At 46.3% G+C, this 14,787-nt stretch overlaps 1 protein-coding gene across 1 annotated transcript in view; it reads right to left on the bottom strand.

Moving 5' to 3' along the window:
• ATP8B4 (ATPase phospholipid transporting 8B4 (putative)) overlaps window positions 1-14,787 on the bottom strand; it is a 3,619,152-nt gene that overhangs the window by 3,372,083 nt on the left and 232,282 nt on the right. The window contains exon 4 of the mRNA XM_086958264.1: window positions 6,997-7,095. Within this exon, the coding sequence (XP_086814390.1) occupies window positions 6,997-7,095 (99 nt within the window). The remainder of the gene's footprint in view (window positions 1-6,996; window positions 7,096-14,787) is intronic.

The following is a 14,787-nucleotide window of genomic DNA, read 5'->3' as shown; positions in this document are numbered from 1 at the left end:
AAGCATATGTTTTGCAAAAGATATACCTGAACACAAATGAGCCCTGAGCAAGGCTCTGGCAACAAAAAAAAGAGGGAGCAGATCAATGGAAGGTCCATCGGTCGCAACACTGAGGTCTGCCTTAAGAAAGAAATTGTGGGAGCACAAAAAAGTCCATACAGAGTGGGAATGGATTAAAGTGTTCTCTCTGCTTAAGGAAATTAACCTATCTGGACTATGGAGGCATATCAACCAGCTGAGTAGTCGAGGGCCAACAGGATAAAATGGAGAAGTGGAGCAAGACTGGCTAAATTATGTGAATCAATTATATGCACATGACTCATCAAACAAAGGTTGCTCAGAAGAAACCATCCGTGGGGCGGGGCAAAACCAGCCAAACGATATAAAGTCTGGAGAAGCGATGGCCATTCTTGGCAACGCCCCCACTGAACAGAGTGCCAGGGTAGAGGAGCACTACTTGACGCCAAGTCTGATAAATCCTGCTATGGTCATTAAGACCCTCAAGACCATGAGGAATGATGGAGCTCCAGGGCCCAACAGGATACTTGCCCCCGTTTTTAAAGCCTCCCCAGACTTTTGGGCAGCAATTTTAACTCCTCTCTATAACCAGATCCTCTTGACAGCCAAGACACCAGACACCTGGAAGGGTTCTATACTGGTCCCCATTTTTTAAAAAGGTGATCGTTCAAAGCCATCAGATTACAGGCTTATCGCCCGCCTCCTTATGAAGGATCTGGAGTACTGGGCCGAAGAAAAAGGCATCATCCCCTTTTTCAGTCAGTTTTTAGGTCACAGTCGATGACTTGCTGTGTTAACTCATCTATCATCCCAGGCAGTAAAGAAGAAAAATCCCCCACAATTTTGCTGTTTTATCGATTACAGCACAGCTTTCGATAAAGTCGACAGCAGAAGGCTATGGTAGAAGTTAAACAACTGGGGAATTCCGTCTAAACTCCTGAAGGCGATAAGATCCTTATATGAAGACACCTGGGTGCAGGTTAAAACAAGCTCTGGCACAGTGTCTTCTAAAATGACAACGAACAATAGGCTCAAACAGGGCTGTGTGCCGGCCCCCATCCTTTTTAATCTCTATACTGCAGACCTGGGGGATGCTCTAAAAGGTGCTAATTTAGTAGCACCTAGGCTAGGAAGTGTGAGGCTGCCGGTATTACAATATGCTGAAGACTCGGCTATAATGGATCACACCAAGGTGGGCCTACAAAGAGCCCTAAATGCATTGAATGTTAATGTTAATGTTAATGTTAATGTTAAATGGGCTTGTATAGCGCAACAGCTGCCCCAGCCAAGGGGCGTCCCGGCGCTTCCTGTAAGAGACGTGATCAGAGGGAGGGGTCAGGAGAAGGAAAGAGACTATCAGAAGAGATGAGTTTTTAACACTTTAACAATGACAACTTCCTGACTGTTAATCAGGGGAAAACGAAGGTAATCATCTTTGGGAGCTACCATCTTAAAAGGAAAGCAAAGTGGTTACTGGCAGATCTGCAAATCAGCACAAAGGCTTCAAACAACTATCTGGGGGTTGGGCTCTCAGAACGGGCCAAGGTGAACATCTATTGGAAACATCTGACCGCCAAGGCCAATAATCTTATACACTTGGTACAACAACTGAGCCAACATCTGATAAGTCCTTCTGCTGGACCAATACTGTGGGAAGTTGGCCTGGCATATGCGGTCCCCTACTCTAGTGGGCACCTTGCACCAGTCCAAACGACCCCTTATTGATGGAAGGTTGAGACAACCTTTATAGAAATCTATCCCAATGGTAGCTGTGGAGAGCAGCCTTCAGACTAAGTCTTGGAGGAATGTAAAGCAGCTTGTTTTACCAGTCTATAATCTTGTGAATGGCCAAATGAAAGGAGAGCCACACCAGATATATATATAGAATATATGTATTTATTCTAAACACATCCCTCTAGTCTCTTTATGAGGCTAGAGCCAAAAGTACATTCAGTAAACGTAATATCACACACCACACTGCCAAGTAACCAGCCCTCCAGAGCCTTAGTAGCACAATCAACAAAGTCAACCCAGGCCAGAGTCTGAGCCTTTTGTTTATCTCTGAACTTGATCCTGTATTGTTCAGTGGTTAGGCCAAACCCTTTAATCAGAGCACTCTTCAGGACTGTATGATCATCAGCATCCTCTTCTCTTACAGTGAGAAGATTGTCTCTACCTTTGTCTGCAAAGGAGAGCCACAAGATAGATGCCAACTGCTCCTGGGTGACCTTCTGAACTTTGCAGGCCCTTTCCAGTGCAGTTATGCGTTTGTTGATGTCATCCCTACTCTGTTAGAGAGGTACAATCTTGTTTAAATTCCTATGGCCATGAGATCTTTCTCTACCTTTAGGGAAGTTGCTGCCACCATGGGACTCTAGTCCCATCTTTTTTCTAGCTTTGTCAAGCTCTATGTACTCCCTTTCTAAGGCTACCTGCTGTCTTCTAATTCTCAGCTGGGCGTCCTCAAACTTGAGTTGTCTTTCTCTCTTCTTCTGGGAGGATTCCTTCCTATGAGGAGAAACAGAGGTCCCTATAGATACACCAGAATGGTCAGACTCCAAAGAAGGATATCTGGGCCTTCTAGGTATACCTCCAACTCTTCCTTGGGGACACAGATGGGGACACAGATAGGGCCACCTTGGCCTTCCTCCTCATCTCCAGTAGGAGCTGCATGGTGTAGGTCAAGGTGATTGTCACCATCCTGGTCAGCATCAGAGCCCGAGTCCTCGTGGTGTGTACCACCAGCCTCTTCCTCTGCTGCTGCCCCATCTCCACTGCCTGACCCTTCAGGCTCTGAAGCCTTCTGAAGATCATCTAACTTTAGTACCTTTCTGAGGCGTTGGCGGTTGGCACTTTTGCCTGTCTTCAATTTCCTCATAGTACACAGAGCCCTTAATTCTAAGAATGGGAATGTGTCATACTTGGATGCCTGTAACATACTGACATCTGGCAGGGACCCACTGATTCCTGGCCTTGAAGACATTACTAGTGAGGTGTGGTGTATGCACCTACCTACTCTAGTTGTAGCCTACTAAACTCTCTTGAGTTGTAGAAAAAGTGTGCTAAGCTCTTGACACACAACTCTACGTTCAGTAGAACTTACTGTATTTAAGCTTGTATTATATGGATCTCTGGTAGCTTTAATGGTTTTCAGTTAGTCAAACACTTGAGATTATCTGGTAAAACAATGGCAAGCTTGAATCCCACACGCTGCACAACAATGTGAGAAGTTGGCCTGGCATATGCTGTCCACTCCTCTAGTGGGCACCTTGCAACAGTCCAAATGACCCCTTATTGATGGTAGGTTAAGACAACCTTTATAGAAAGCTATCCTAGTGGTAGCTGTGGAGAGCAGCCTTCAGGCTAGGTCTTGGAGGAATGTAAAGCAGCTTGTTTTACTCGTCTATAATCTTGTGAATGACCAAATGAAAGGAGAACCACACCAGGTATATATATGATATATATATATATTTATTCTAAAAACATCCCTATCATCTCTTTATGAGGCCTGAGGCAAAAGTACCTTCAGTAAACTTAATATCACAGAGTAAATTAGCACAATATACGTCGAGCCCTAGGGGCGTACCAAATCATGTATTAAGAATGTGGTATAAGAACCACCACTGAAATAGAGACCAGGCCTAGAGTATGTAGAACCGCTGGGGCCATGAGGAACCACCCAAGGTAGTGACACAGGTGACCCACGGGGGATGCGTGCAGTGTGTGACCACAGCAGCGAATCACCATTAACTTCTATGGGGAAAGTCGTGTTTGGAATTTTGAAGATGAAGGACACTGAGAAGAGGACTTGGAGCAAACCCCTTTAGAACTAAGGGGTTCTAGAGCCAACACCCATGGGAGCACTGGAGTACTCAAGTTACCTCACCCAGGGAAGCCGGGGGCATAGGTGTCTTTTGGTGTCGGGTTTCGTCGTCGTTTCCAATGGCGATCCGCTGCAAAGTGCTTCTGGCGTCCAAGTGGAAAGTGTCCGGTGTGATCCAAGCCTGGATCAAAGATGAGAAGAACCTGAAAGCAGAGGGGACAGAGTCTGGGTCATTTGCCAGTGACCAGGAGCACAAGAGGTGGATGCCCACCAATGTCGGGTGATTTCAGGTGAAGAAGGTGAAGCTTGACTCTTCAACCACGAGGACCAGGAGGCGTCGACAGCAACCAGGTTCTGGATTTGAGCGGTCTAACAAAGGAGGTAGAGTGCTGCGGTGTCGGTGCCTGGATTGGACTCAACAAGCCTTGGCAACAGAAACCCACGTAGGAATCAAAGAAAAGCTTTGGTGCAGACCAGCAAGGTCTGAGGGACTCACCACGCTGTGGAGAGATAGGGCACATCTGGAGCATCCAGAGAAGCCCAAGGAAAAGTAGATTAACCTTCGAGGGGACCCACCAGTTGAAGGACCAGGGATCGTGAAGGAGCCTCAAGCGGAAATGCAATAAGCAGGCTCACGGAACACTCGTGGAGTGTAGGCCCACAATCTTTGGTGCAGATGGTGCTCGGGGCTTGGGCTACAAGTAACCCAAAGCACAATTTCAGGAGAGACTTTGAGAAGTCAACGCACTAGCAAATGTGCACGGTGTCCAGGAGTTCTTGTTCCACGTCACTCGTGAGGGCTGCATGTTTCAGCTTTGCTGGGGACTCGGGTCGGTCTGAGAAGTTTGGAAATCCTCTTCCTGTGTTGCAAATACTTCGGAGAACGGCAGGAGCTTCGGAAATGTAGACCAACAAGATGCTTTGTTGGTGCCTGCTTGAGCAGGGGAGTCCCTCCTTGATCCAAAGTGAGATTCTTCCTTCCTCTAGTCTTTAGTAGAGCGTCCAAGTTCCGGGATTCAGTTTCAGAGTTTCGTCCATGTGTAATCTAATCTAAAGTCCTGTTGCCAGGGTCCCTTACTTATACTGAAGAAAGGGGTTGGATATATGCTGGGGACCCACCTATGGGAAGGTTTGTAAAGAGGGGTGGCTACACCCATTTCTATTGTCTAGTTTCACGCCAGAGCAGAGGCTGGTAGCCCCTGCAACTGGTTTGAACTGGGCTATGCACAGGGACACCAAATGTACCCCGAGTGTAGACTTTCTGGCACTCTCAGAGTGCACCCACCAAGCCCCAATACACTAAAGCTTTTCTGGGAGGTGGTTACACCTCCCTGTGACAGGAAACCTATTGGCCAGGCCTCCCCTGCCAGAGTTTCATCCAGCAGCAGGAGGTCAGATGCACATTTGTGGCTGCAGCATCCATTTTGTGATGCTGGGGCTCGTTTAAACTATTACCGGGCAGACAAGTGTGTACACATCTCTCCCTCTAGAAAGGTGGAATTCTACCCCCACCGCCAGGACTGGCAGGGGGAGGGGGTAGTATTCCAAAGTGTTTGACACCAAACAGGACATGTTTCCATGCAGACATTCCAAAGTTAGCATTTACCGCAAGGTTATAATGCACTTAAGAGTATATGGTCTGGCTGCATCACAGAACAGCCTCAGAGAATAGATTCTGAAAGCTGCAGTGGGGTCCTGCTCATGCGTGGGCACCCTCTCACACAAAACCACTCACTCTGCCTTCAGGATTAATAAGGCCAGCCATAGGAGTGACTGATAGGTTTATATGTGTCAGTGATTAAAGGTAGATATAGGTAACCTATATCTTAGTAAGGGGTGCATGCACCACCTTACCCAGCATTCAGAAGCAGTCCTGTGGTGTCATTTTGGAAGGCTTCCCAGGAGTGGAATAATACATGCTGCAGCCCCTGGTAGGCCTCTGGGGTACCTATGCCCTTAGTACCTAGTGTACCATATACTAGGGACTCACAAGGGTCCCCAGTAGCAAACTGGAGAGTACCTATAGTATATACAATCAATTTAGAGAGGAAGCAGCTAGGCTGGGGTCCTGGATAGTAGGGTCCGAGCCAGACTAAAGTAAAAAAACATTGAAACACCAGCAAAAAGTGGGGGTAACCATAGTAAGCAGATCCTACTCTCCTACAAATACTGACTGTCCTAAAAGCAAAACTGCTTCCAGCCATCAGCTATGGACACTTGGCCTTCCCAGTGTCGCTGGATGTCTTCTTAAATTCAGACCAAGCCAAAGCATATAAATCAGTGCTCCTTATCCATAGGGCAGCCAGGAAATCAACTAAATGCTTGGAAAAAGCGATAAATATACAAGTGTGTGAAATATCTTTCGAACAAGACACTAAGGCCCTCCGCTCAAGTTCTCATCTTGATCCATTATATACTAGGAAAAGCATAACTCTGCCTAACGAGGCCCCTATACCACAAGCTCGAAGCAAAAGATTTTATATGAGATTAATTACATTAGGAATCACTGATTTTAATCCTGTATGGGCCAGCAAGAGGGAAAATATAAAATCTAGACTCTGTTCTTACACAAGGAAATCCTGGTTGCATCTCCTATGCTGCTGTCCCAAACTCCACAATGAACGTCGGCAACTCCTGCGCCCGATCTGCATCGCTAACGGAGTAAAGACCTGCAGCAAAGAGTCAGCCTTGTGCTTTTCCAAAGCAAAAACAACGATCTTAGCAAAAATGGGGAAATTCACTCATCTGATTAGGGTTGCCTTAAAAGCTGCGAATGAAAGCAATCTAATTTTGGCGACTGGTATGCCAATCTCTGCGGAAGCAAGCAGACTGGTCCTTGAGAAGTATTGAGGAGTGTGGTTCCCTTTTATCAGCTCTTTATGACTGCGCTTTTTTAAAAGAAATTACGAGGTGTGCTTAAGCAGTATGACAGAACATTGTGGGTTGTATAAACTTGTTTAAGGGTACATGATCATTACAAATCCAGGTTCTGGTGAAAGGAGAGGGCGCCAGGGAAAGGAGGGTGGCATTTTGCTAAGTACATTACAATTCGTTTATACCGTTTGCTTTTACTGTAATGATTTTAATTAATTGAACAGTCCAGAAATAAATGGAGTATTACCAAATCTGAAAGGATGACTATAAGAAATACTTACAAAATCGTCGGAAGCATCTTTGCCAGCAGTGATGGTTAATACTAGCACTAAAGGCACAATGGTCGTAAACCAGGACAAGGAAGCAATTTCCGGAATCAGCTGCAAGAATAATTAACACTTTAGAAGAAAAAAAATTAACAACATTGTCGAAAAAAAATTAAATATTATAATATAGTCAACATTATTTTAACTATTTCTACTACATTACTTTAGCTTCCAGTTTTGCATAATTAACAGATAATAGGAACTCTCATCTCACTGCATATTTTGTACAAATGTCAGGTCAGATATTTGTAAGAAAAAACAAATCTGGAGAATAATTATGCCAGGCATTGTTCTTATACAAAAGTATGCTTTCTTGAACACACAGTGCTTCACTTCAAAGAGGAGCACTCTGAAACCAAAAGGTAAGTCACAGTAATGTGGTGGGATCATCAAATTCTGTGAGTTCACTGGTGACTAATTCTTAAGAAAAAGCTAAAGTAACTAATGTTAGTGTGCAAGGGTGTCACTTATAAATGGCTATACGTCATCATTTTCTGGGTGGTGTGAGTCACTATGGAGTCTTATGGAGCCACATCGTGGGGTGTGGTAAGCATTTTTGAAAACTTCTCCAGATCCATTCCGGTGCATGGGAATATTCTAAAGGTGAAGAATCTGCAGTAGGAGTAGCCATTAGAAATAAAAGTTTAAGCACAAATTGAATTATGATCCAACTATGATTTAGACAAAGGTTCTCAAACGTTGGTCCTGGAGGGCCGGATCCATTCCAGATTTTCAAGAAAACTACATTTATGGGAATATGTCCGGCATGCATTCAGCCCTCCAGGAGCGACTTTGGAGAACCCAGATGTAGACACCATGAGATTGGCATGATTTTTTCTATGCCATCCGTCAGCAGACAGTACTTTTGATCAGAGTGAGACTTGCCAAAAAGGCATCGAGTATTCCTTTGGGGGAGAAAATTGACTGCATGTTGTAGTCTCCTTTCAGGCCTGAATGGGTAATTCATTGTGGCTGGAAAGCAGCCTAAAACAGTGGAGGATAAACGTACAACGAAAGTCTCTAGCTGGATGAACTCTTGACAGATTGCGATCTTTATAAACTCTTTCTTAAAACAAGCAATCAATGAAAGCTGTTGAAAGAACACGTGGAGATGGGATGGATATCCATTGCTCATTCTTATTGAGCATCATAGCACGGTACTACTAGCTCCTGAAAAAACATTGTGCTTACTCTGCGAAAACAACACTCCTTCAACGTACTTACCAATAATCCATCATATGTTTTAAAATGCTGGCACTGCGAGTCATTTCTAAGCTTAATTATCCTTTATCTGTGAACGTGCAGTGATTTCCAATAGGTAAATGCTTTCTTTACATTTCTATGTGTGAGAACATGTATTTTAATGCTTCAGCACTATCACAGTCACAAAGCTGTCGAGGAGCCTACCATAAGAAAAGACAAACAAACCATGAGGACTAATATGGATGGAAATATTTGCTCGTCCCATGTCACCATACCACAAATCATGCAAGCGTCAATTGGTTAAAGTCAGCTCGTTTATTGACTAAGTAAAGGACAGATGATAGAGAGAGAGTTAAAGAAGAGAATTGTATGACATTAGAACAAAGTGGTCTGCTACTGACGAATATTGCTCCCAGGTGCTATATATTTTTGTCCAATATTTGGCAAAATATTTCTATGGGGAGAACCACTCCCTTCCTTCCTGAAAAGGTTGGGATATGCTTGTTCAATCAATGGAACGAGGTACTGATGTACAATATCTTGATAGGGCTGTTTGTAGTTTCCAGATTGGTACTGCAACCAATTAATTTGTTGAGCAACTTGAACACAAAATTCCTCTCATTGAAAATATTGGATATCCACCATTTCCAACCAACAAGGTCAGTTATTCAGCTTGCCGGTCACTGAAACAAACATTGGACCAATTTCAAAACTTTTTCCATTGTCTTGTGACACAGCAGATGCATTTCAACATGAATGATGCAACCAAATTTCAAGATAAGTTAGCCAATATACATGTTGCTTTGGATACCCTCTTGGTGAGTCTAGATATAAACAATCTAAGCAATCAAATAATAAACACTGTAAGAATTTGGGTTATTAGTTGACAGAGGTGCAACCCCCTAGTTAAATACTAAACACAATCCTTGTCAGGGTGGACCAAAGAAATTCGCTAACTTAACCTGTGCTTAGTTAGCCCTCTGGTAGTTTAGGTGACATTCAAACATGTTTGAATCATACCCCCACACCATTAACTGTGTGGAGGTATGATTCCAAGCACTGGAAGAGCCCTCCGTTAGGCTCTCAGTGTTCTTGGTACCAGTCTTCTAGACCAGGACAGCACCAAATAGTTGCTGTCGACCAGAGACGCATTTCTGCCCTCCAGCTGCTGAACCAAGCTTGAGTAGAGGAAGGTGGAACAATAGACATCCTGTCACAGGCAAGATTTATTGTATTGGGTTCGGGTGGGTGTGCTTGCCAGCGCCTGGAAATCGGCATGTGGGGCACACTTGGTGTCCCCGTGCATAGTCCAGTTCAAACCAGTTCTGGGAGCTGTTGGCTCACGCTCTGGTGCAACACTGGACAAAGGACCTACCCCCTATCCAAACCATCCCCTGGGAGGGTCCCCTGAATCTTCTGAACCCTTTCCCTAGGGTACTTAAGGGCTTACTTGGGTGTAGATCCCGAGATTTGTCGTGGGATATAATTCAGTTTTAACCCCACTGCACTTCTAACCTCTGGGCACTCTGGACTTCGCTGGACTTAGTTTGGGCCCGACTTTGTCTCCCTTCCAGTCTGCTGCATCGTCTGTGCTGGTGCATCATACAGGAACCTTCCAAGGCCTGTGAAGCATCAAAGACACCTGAAGTAATCTCCCTTGGAGTGAAGGAGTCTCTCCCCTACATTTACAGGCACTGCAACCTAGTCGACCGGGTTGCAGATCGTGAGCTCCTCCGGACTCTGTGGGCTCTGCAACATGGGTGGTGGTTTTCCACAGCTTCCGAGGCCTGCCCTCTCACCAAGTTTGAGGCCAGTATCTCTCGTGGGGGTTGCAATAACCTAACCCATGCACACCACGTCCAACTTGCAGTGGCAAAGGTTTGTTGGCTTCTTTGCAAGAAGATCTCCAGGCTCCAAGTAGCCCAAACCTCGAGCTCCTCCAGTGACCAGAATCTTCATTGTGTGCATTGTGGTCTGCATCTTTTGGTGAGATGCTTGAGGTCCCTTCGCAACTCCAGTGCCTCTGGGCCTGTGGTTCCACTTGAGAGTCACACTTGTTACTTTTGGGCTCCCCTAACTCTTCCCTGACTCTCCTGTCTTTGGTGAGTCCCCTGGATCTTGCTGGTCTCGACATTGCTCCTTCTTTGATTAATGTGTGGCTTGCTTTCACCAAAGCTTTTAGTGCTCCCGCTGGACAACAACCCCTTAGCACTCGAAATCCTTTGTGGGACAGCGGTCTTTCTCTGTGCCGCCTGGTTCTCACAGCTGTAGAGTCAAGGTCATCGTCATCTTTCCTGAAGCTCCAACATCGGAGGGCATTCATCTTCCAAGTCTCCTGGTCACTCCTCAGTGGCATAGACTCTGTCCATTCTGCTTTGAGGTACTCCTCTTCAAGAATCCATGTTTCGATTCCCAAGGACAATTTCTACTCGTCCAGCAGCAGCACTTTCCTGAAGTCCTCCATTGGGTTTGACACCACTTCACACATATGCACCCGACTTCCCTGGTGTAAGTAACACGGGTACTAGGGTATCCACGGGTGGAGTAGCTCTCCAACCTTCTGTCTTCCACAGGGTTTCTTCAGGGTCCACTGGGAAGTGTCCTTAATCTTTAAAAATCCAACTGTGACTTGTACATAGAGTTGTACGGAGCATGCCATCATGTTTCCACACGAGCAATCAAGGAAGAGTGCCCCACCACTTACATTTGCAACCACATTTATGGAAAGTTGAACACGCTGCTTGTCGTTATCAACTGGGTATTTTTATTTATACCGAATAATTTTTTGAATAAACTCTGTTTGTCAAAAACAACATATTATAGACAGACAGACAAAAACATGTGTACAATGTGAATTTGAACCAAAGTTAGACTTTTCTATACAACAAAGTGTCACAAACTAAATATAGTCATTAATCACGACAATGAAAAACAATGTAAAACAGACAGTGACATTAGATATGCATGGCAATGAATGATAAACACACTTTCAAATGAGTAGAGCATTGATTGAAGCAAAGAAAAGTAGAAAAGGGGGGAAAAAATTAGGAAAGGAGTGCGAAAATAAATTCAATCAATCAATCAATCAATCAGTGACACTTATAGAGCGCGCTACATACCCGTAGGGTCTCAAGGCGCTGGGGGGTGGGGGGGGGGTGCCGCTACTGCTCGAACAGCCAGGTCTTCAGCTTCTTCCTGAAGGAGAGGTGGTCTTGGGTCAGGCGCAGGTCGGTCGGGAGGGAGTTCCAGGTCTTGGCGGCCAGGTAGGAGAAGGACCTTCCTCCTGTAGTCGCTCTTCGGATGCGGGGGACGGCGGCGAGGGCGTGGTTGGCTGATCGGAGGTGGCGTTTGGGAGCGTAGAAGTTGATCCGGCTGTTGAGGTAGCTCAGGCCTTGGTCGTGTAGGGCTTTGTGTGCGTGGGTGAGGAGGCGGAAGGTGATTCTTTTGTTGACGGGGAGCCAGTGAAGGTCTCTCAGATGTCCGGTGATGTGGCTGGTTCGTGGGATGTCGAGGATGAGTCTGGCTGAGGCGTTCTGGATCCGCTGGAGTCTCTTCTGGAGCTTGGCGGTGGTACCGGCGTAGAGGGCGTTGCCGTAGTCCAGTCGGCTGGTGACGAGGGCCTGGGTGAGGGTCTTCCTGGTCTCGGTGGGGATCCACCGGAAGATCTTCCGTAGCATGCGTAGGATGTTGAAGCACACCGAGGAGACGTTGTTGACTTGCCTGGTCATGGAGAGGGAGGAGTCCAGGATGAAGCCCAGGTTGCGTGCATGGTCTGTCGGTTTGGGTGCGGTGCCCAGGGCGGGAGGCCACCAGGAGTCGTCCCAGGCGGAGGGGGAAGAGCCCAGGATGAGGACCTCCGTCTTGTCAGAGTTCAGTTTCAGGCGGCTGGTCGTCATCCACTCGGCTACCTCTTTCATCCCTTCGTGCAGGTTGGCTCTGGCGGAAGCGGGGTCGTTGGTCAGGGAGAGGATCAGCTGGGTGTCGTCGGCGTAGGAGATTATGCTGAGGTTGTGTTTGCGTACGATGGCCGCGAGGGGGCTCATGTAGACGTTGAAGAGGGTGGGGCTCAGAGATGATCCTTGAGGGACGCCGCAGATGACTTCGGAGGCCTCTGACTTGTACGGTGGTAGGCGGACTCTCTGTGTTCTCCCGTCGAGGAAGGAGATGATCCATTCCAGCGCCTTGTCCTGGATTCCGATGTTGCTGAGGCGCTGTACTAGGGTGCGGTGGCAGACCGTGTCGAAAGCCGCGGAGAGGTCTAGGAGGATGAGGGTCGCTGTTTCTCCATTGTCCATCAGGGCTCGGATGTCATCGGTGGCGGCGATGAGGGCGGTCTCGGTGCTGTGATTGGCTCGGAAGCCGGACTGTGAGGGGTCGAGGGATCCGTTCGTCTCGAGGAAGGCGGCCATCTGCTTGTTGGCGGTCTTCTCGATGACTTTGGCAGGAAACGGGAGGAGCGAGATGGGGCGGTAGTTCTTGAGTTCGGCAGGATTCTTTATCAGCCAGCGAGTGCTGGTATACAAGTTATCCTTTTCTAATTGGCCGACGCGTTTCGAATCCAGGGGCTTGTTTTCCGGATTCTCATCAGGGCACAATTACTCTGTCTGTGGAATTTGAAAGGAAGAAAGCTTTTTTAAGTATTTTGGGTGAAAAAGGCAGGACTCCCTATGTTATGACACTCAGCCGAGGGACCTACCAGTTCTTTGACGAAACAAATTCAGAGGACAATTGTCAGTGCAGGCTGGATAAGCTCCATGAGGAGTCCAGTTGGCGAGGCTTCCTAAAACAAGGTGGGTTTACATTAGCACAGCTTAAACGTGTTGCTGCCAGAATGTGCAGTGATGCCAAAGTGAGACAAACGTACCGTCAACTGTTTCTTAACTTGACGGTGACGGCTGCCTTTAATGTAGAAGGTAAATTCTTCTGCGGGCTCTCGCTGAGAATGAGGCCAATGGCGCTGTGTGCAGAAAAATAAGCATTGGTGTTGGGAGCTGGGGTCTGAGTTGTCGCTAGATACTATACTGTGTAGCAAGGGACGTACCTTTTAAGTTTTGTCAGAGTCGGTGCGTAGGGGTCTTGATATCCGATCAGACTTTTTTATGGGGGTCCGGCGTGTACAATTTTCACCGTGCTCCGTATCCGCTGATGGAAAACGATAGAGATTTTAGTTAGTTTTAGCGTTGACCGTGAGTAAAACAAAGACCCGCGGCGGGGTGCCACGGGAGCATCGCTTACCTCCGTGTTGCTCGGTCAAGGCCTCCAGCGTTCTGCGTGATTCCAAAGATGGACGCTACCGTTGTTGCCATGGAGAAAAGCTCTTGAATGTGTGCTAAGACTTATGGGATTTGTAGTTTGCGCTATTCTGTGCTAATGTCAAAAATGATCACATGGATTGTATCATGTTTATTGATTAGAACTGAGGAGAAACTGAGACGCGACCTGTACGGTCATCAGGCACCAGGTCACTATTGGGTCAAAGTCTCGCAACTTCGGACAAACTGTTAAGGCCCTTCCGTACACTGTTAAATTTCAGAATTAGGTATGCTTCCTTTTTGAGGAGCATTCTGTCCAAGTCTGCGTTGTTCTGTGATGGACGTAGTGTATGCAATACCGTCCATCTAATGTCATTGACATCATGGTTGGCATTCAAGAAATGTTCAACCATGGGGGCAGTCATGATTTTGTTTTTGATTCGGGACCGGTGTTGGAAAACATGTGTGTTGACTTGTTGTCTAGTTTTGCCAATATAGATTTGGTCGCAGGGGCACTGAACCAGGTAAACAACATTCTTGGTTTTGCAGTTAGAAAATTCTGAGTGTTTCCATCTGGTGGCCCCATGCTGGAACTCGTCGCCCTCGATTGTATTTGGACACACGACACAGGTACCACACTTGTGATGTCCTGTGATCGGTTTGAGGTTCCACTGGGTCAGTAGATCGCTTTTCTTTTTTGGTAACGATACATCTGCTCTCATGATGTGCTGACCCACGTTTTGGTTTCTCTTGTAGGCGAGCAAAGGTCGTGGGAGTGGGCATTCTAGATTCGCCATTAAGTGTCAGTTATTCAGCACAGTTTTTCTTAGTTTGTGTGTGTCTGGTCCAAAGGTGGTGACACAGACCAGTCTTTCGAGTGTACTACTTTCTGGTATATGGTTTGGTCCCCCCTTGGGCCACTGTGTATTTCATGCTATTTACTGTGTTTCTTTGCTAAAGTATTTTGTGCATTGTTTTTATCTCAGTGTAGCACATCTTGGAACGTACTAGAGAGTATTATATAATAAATACATATTTTCATAAATACTTGGTGTGGTTCTTTTTCACTTAATCTCTACTATAAGATTGCATTCTGGTACAACAAGATGCTTTACACTCCTTCTGGACTAAGCCTGAAGGCCGCTCTCCACAGCTACTACTTACAGAGCTTTCAATGGTTGTCTAAGACCTCTTGAATCACCATAAGGGTTGTCTGGACTGGTGCAAGGTGCCCACTTACATTAGTGGACATCATATACCAGGCCGGCTACTCAAACAAGGTATTCTCTAA

This window comes from Lissotriton vulgaris, chromosome 2_1, assembly GCF_964263255.1.
Source record: "Lissotriton vulgaris chromosome 2_1, aLisVul1.2, whole genome shotgun sequence".
Classification (NCBI taxonomy): Eukaryota; Metazoa; Chordata; class Amphibia; order Caudata; family Salamandridae; genus Lissotriton; species Lissotriton vulgaris.
The sequence above is the reverse complement of the archived record's forward strand: the minus strand, read 5'-3'. Positions and strand labels throughout refer to the sequence as shown.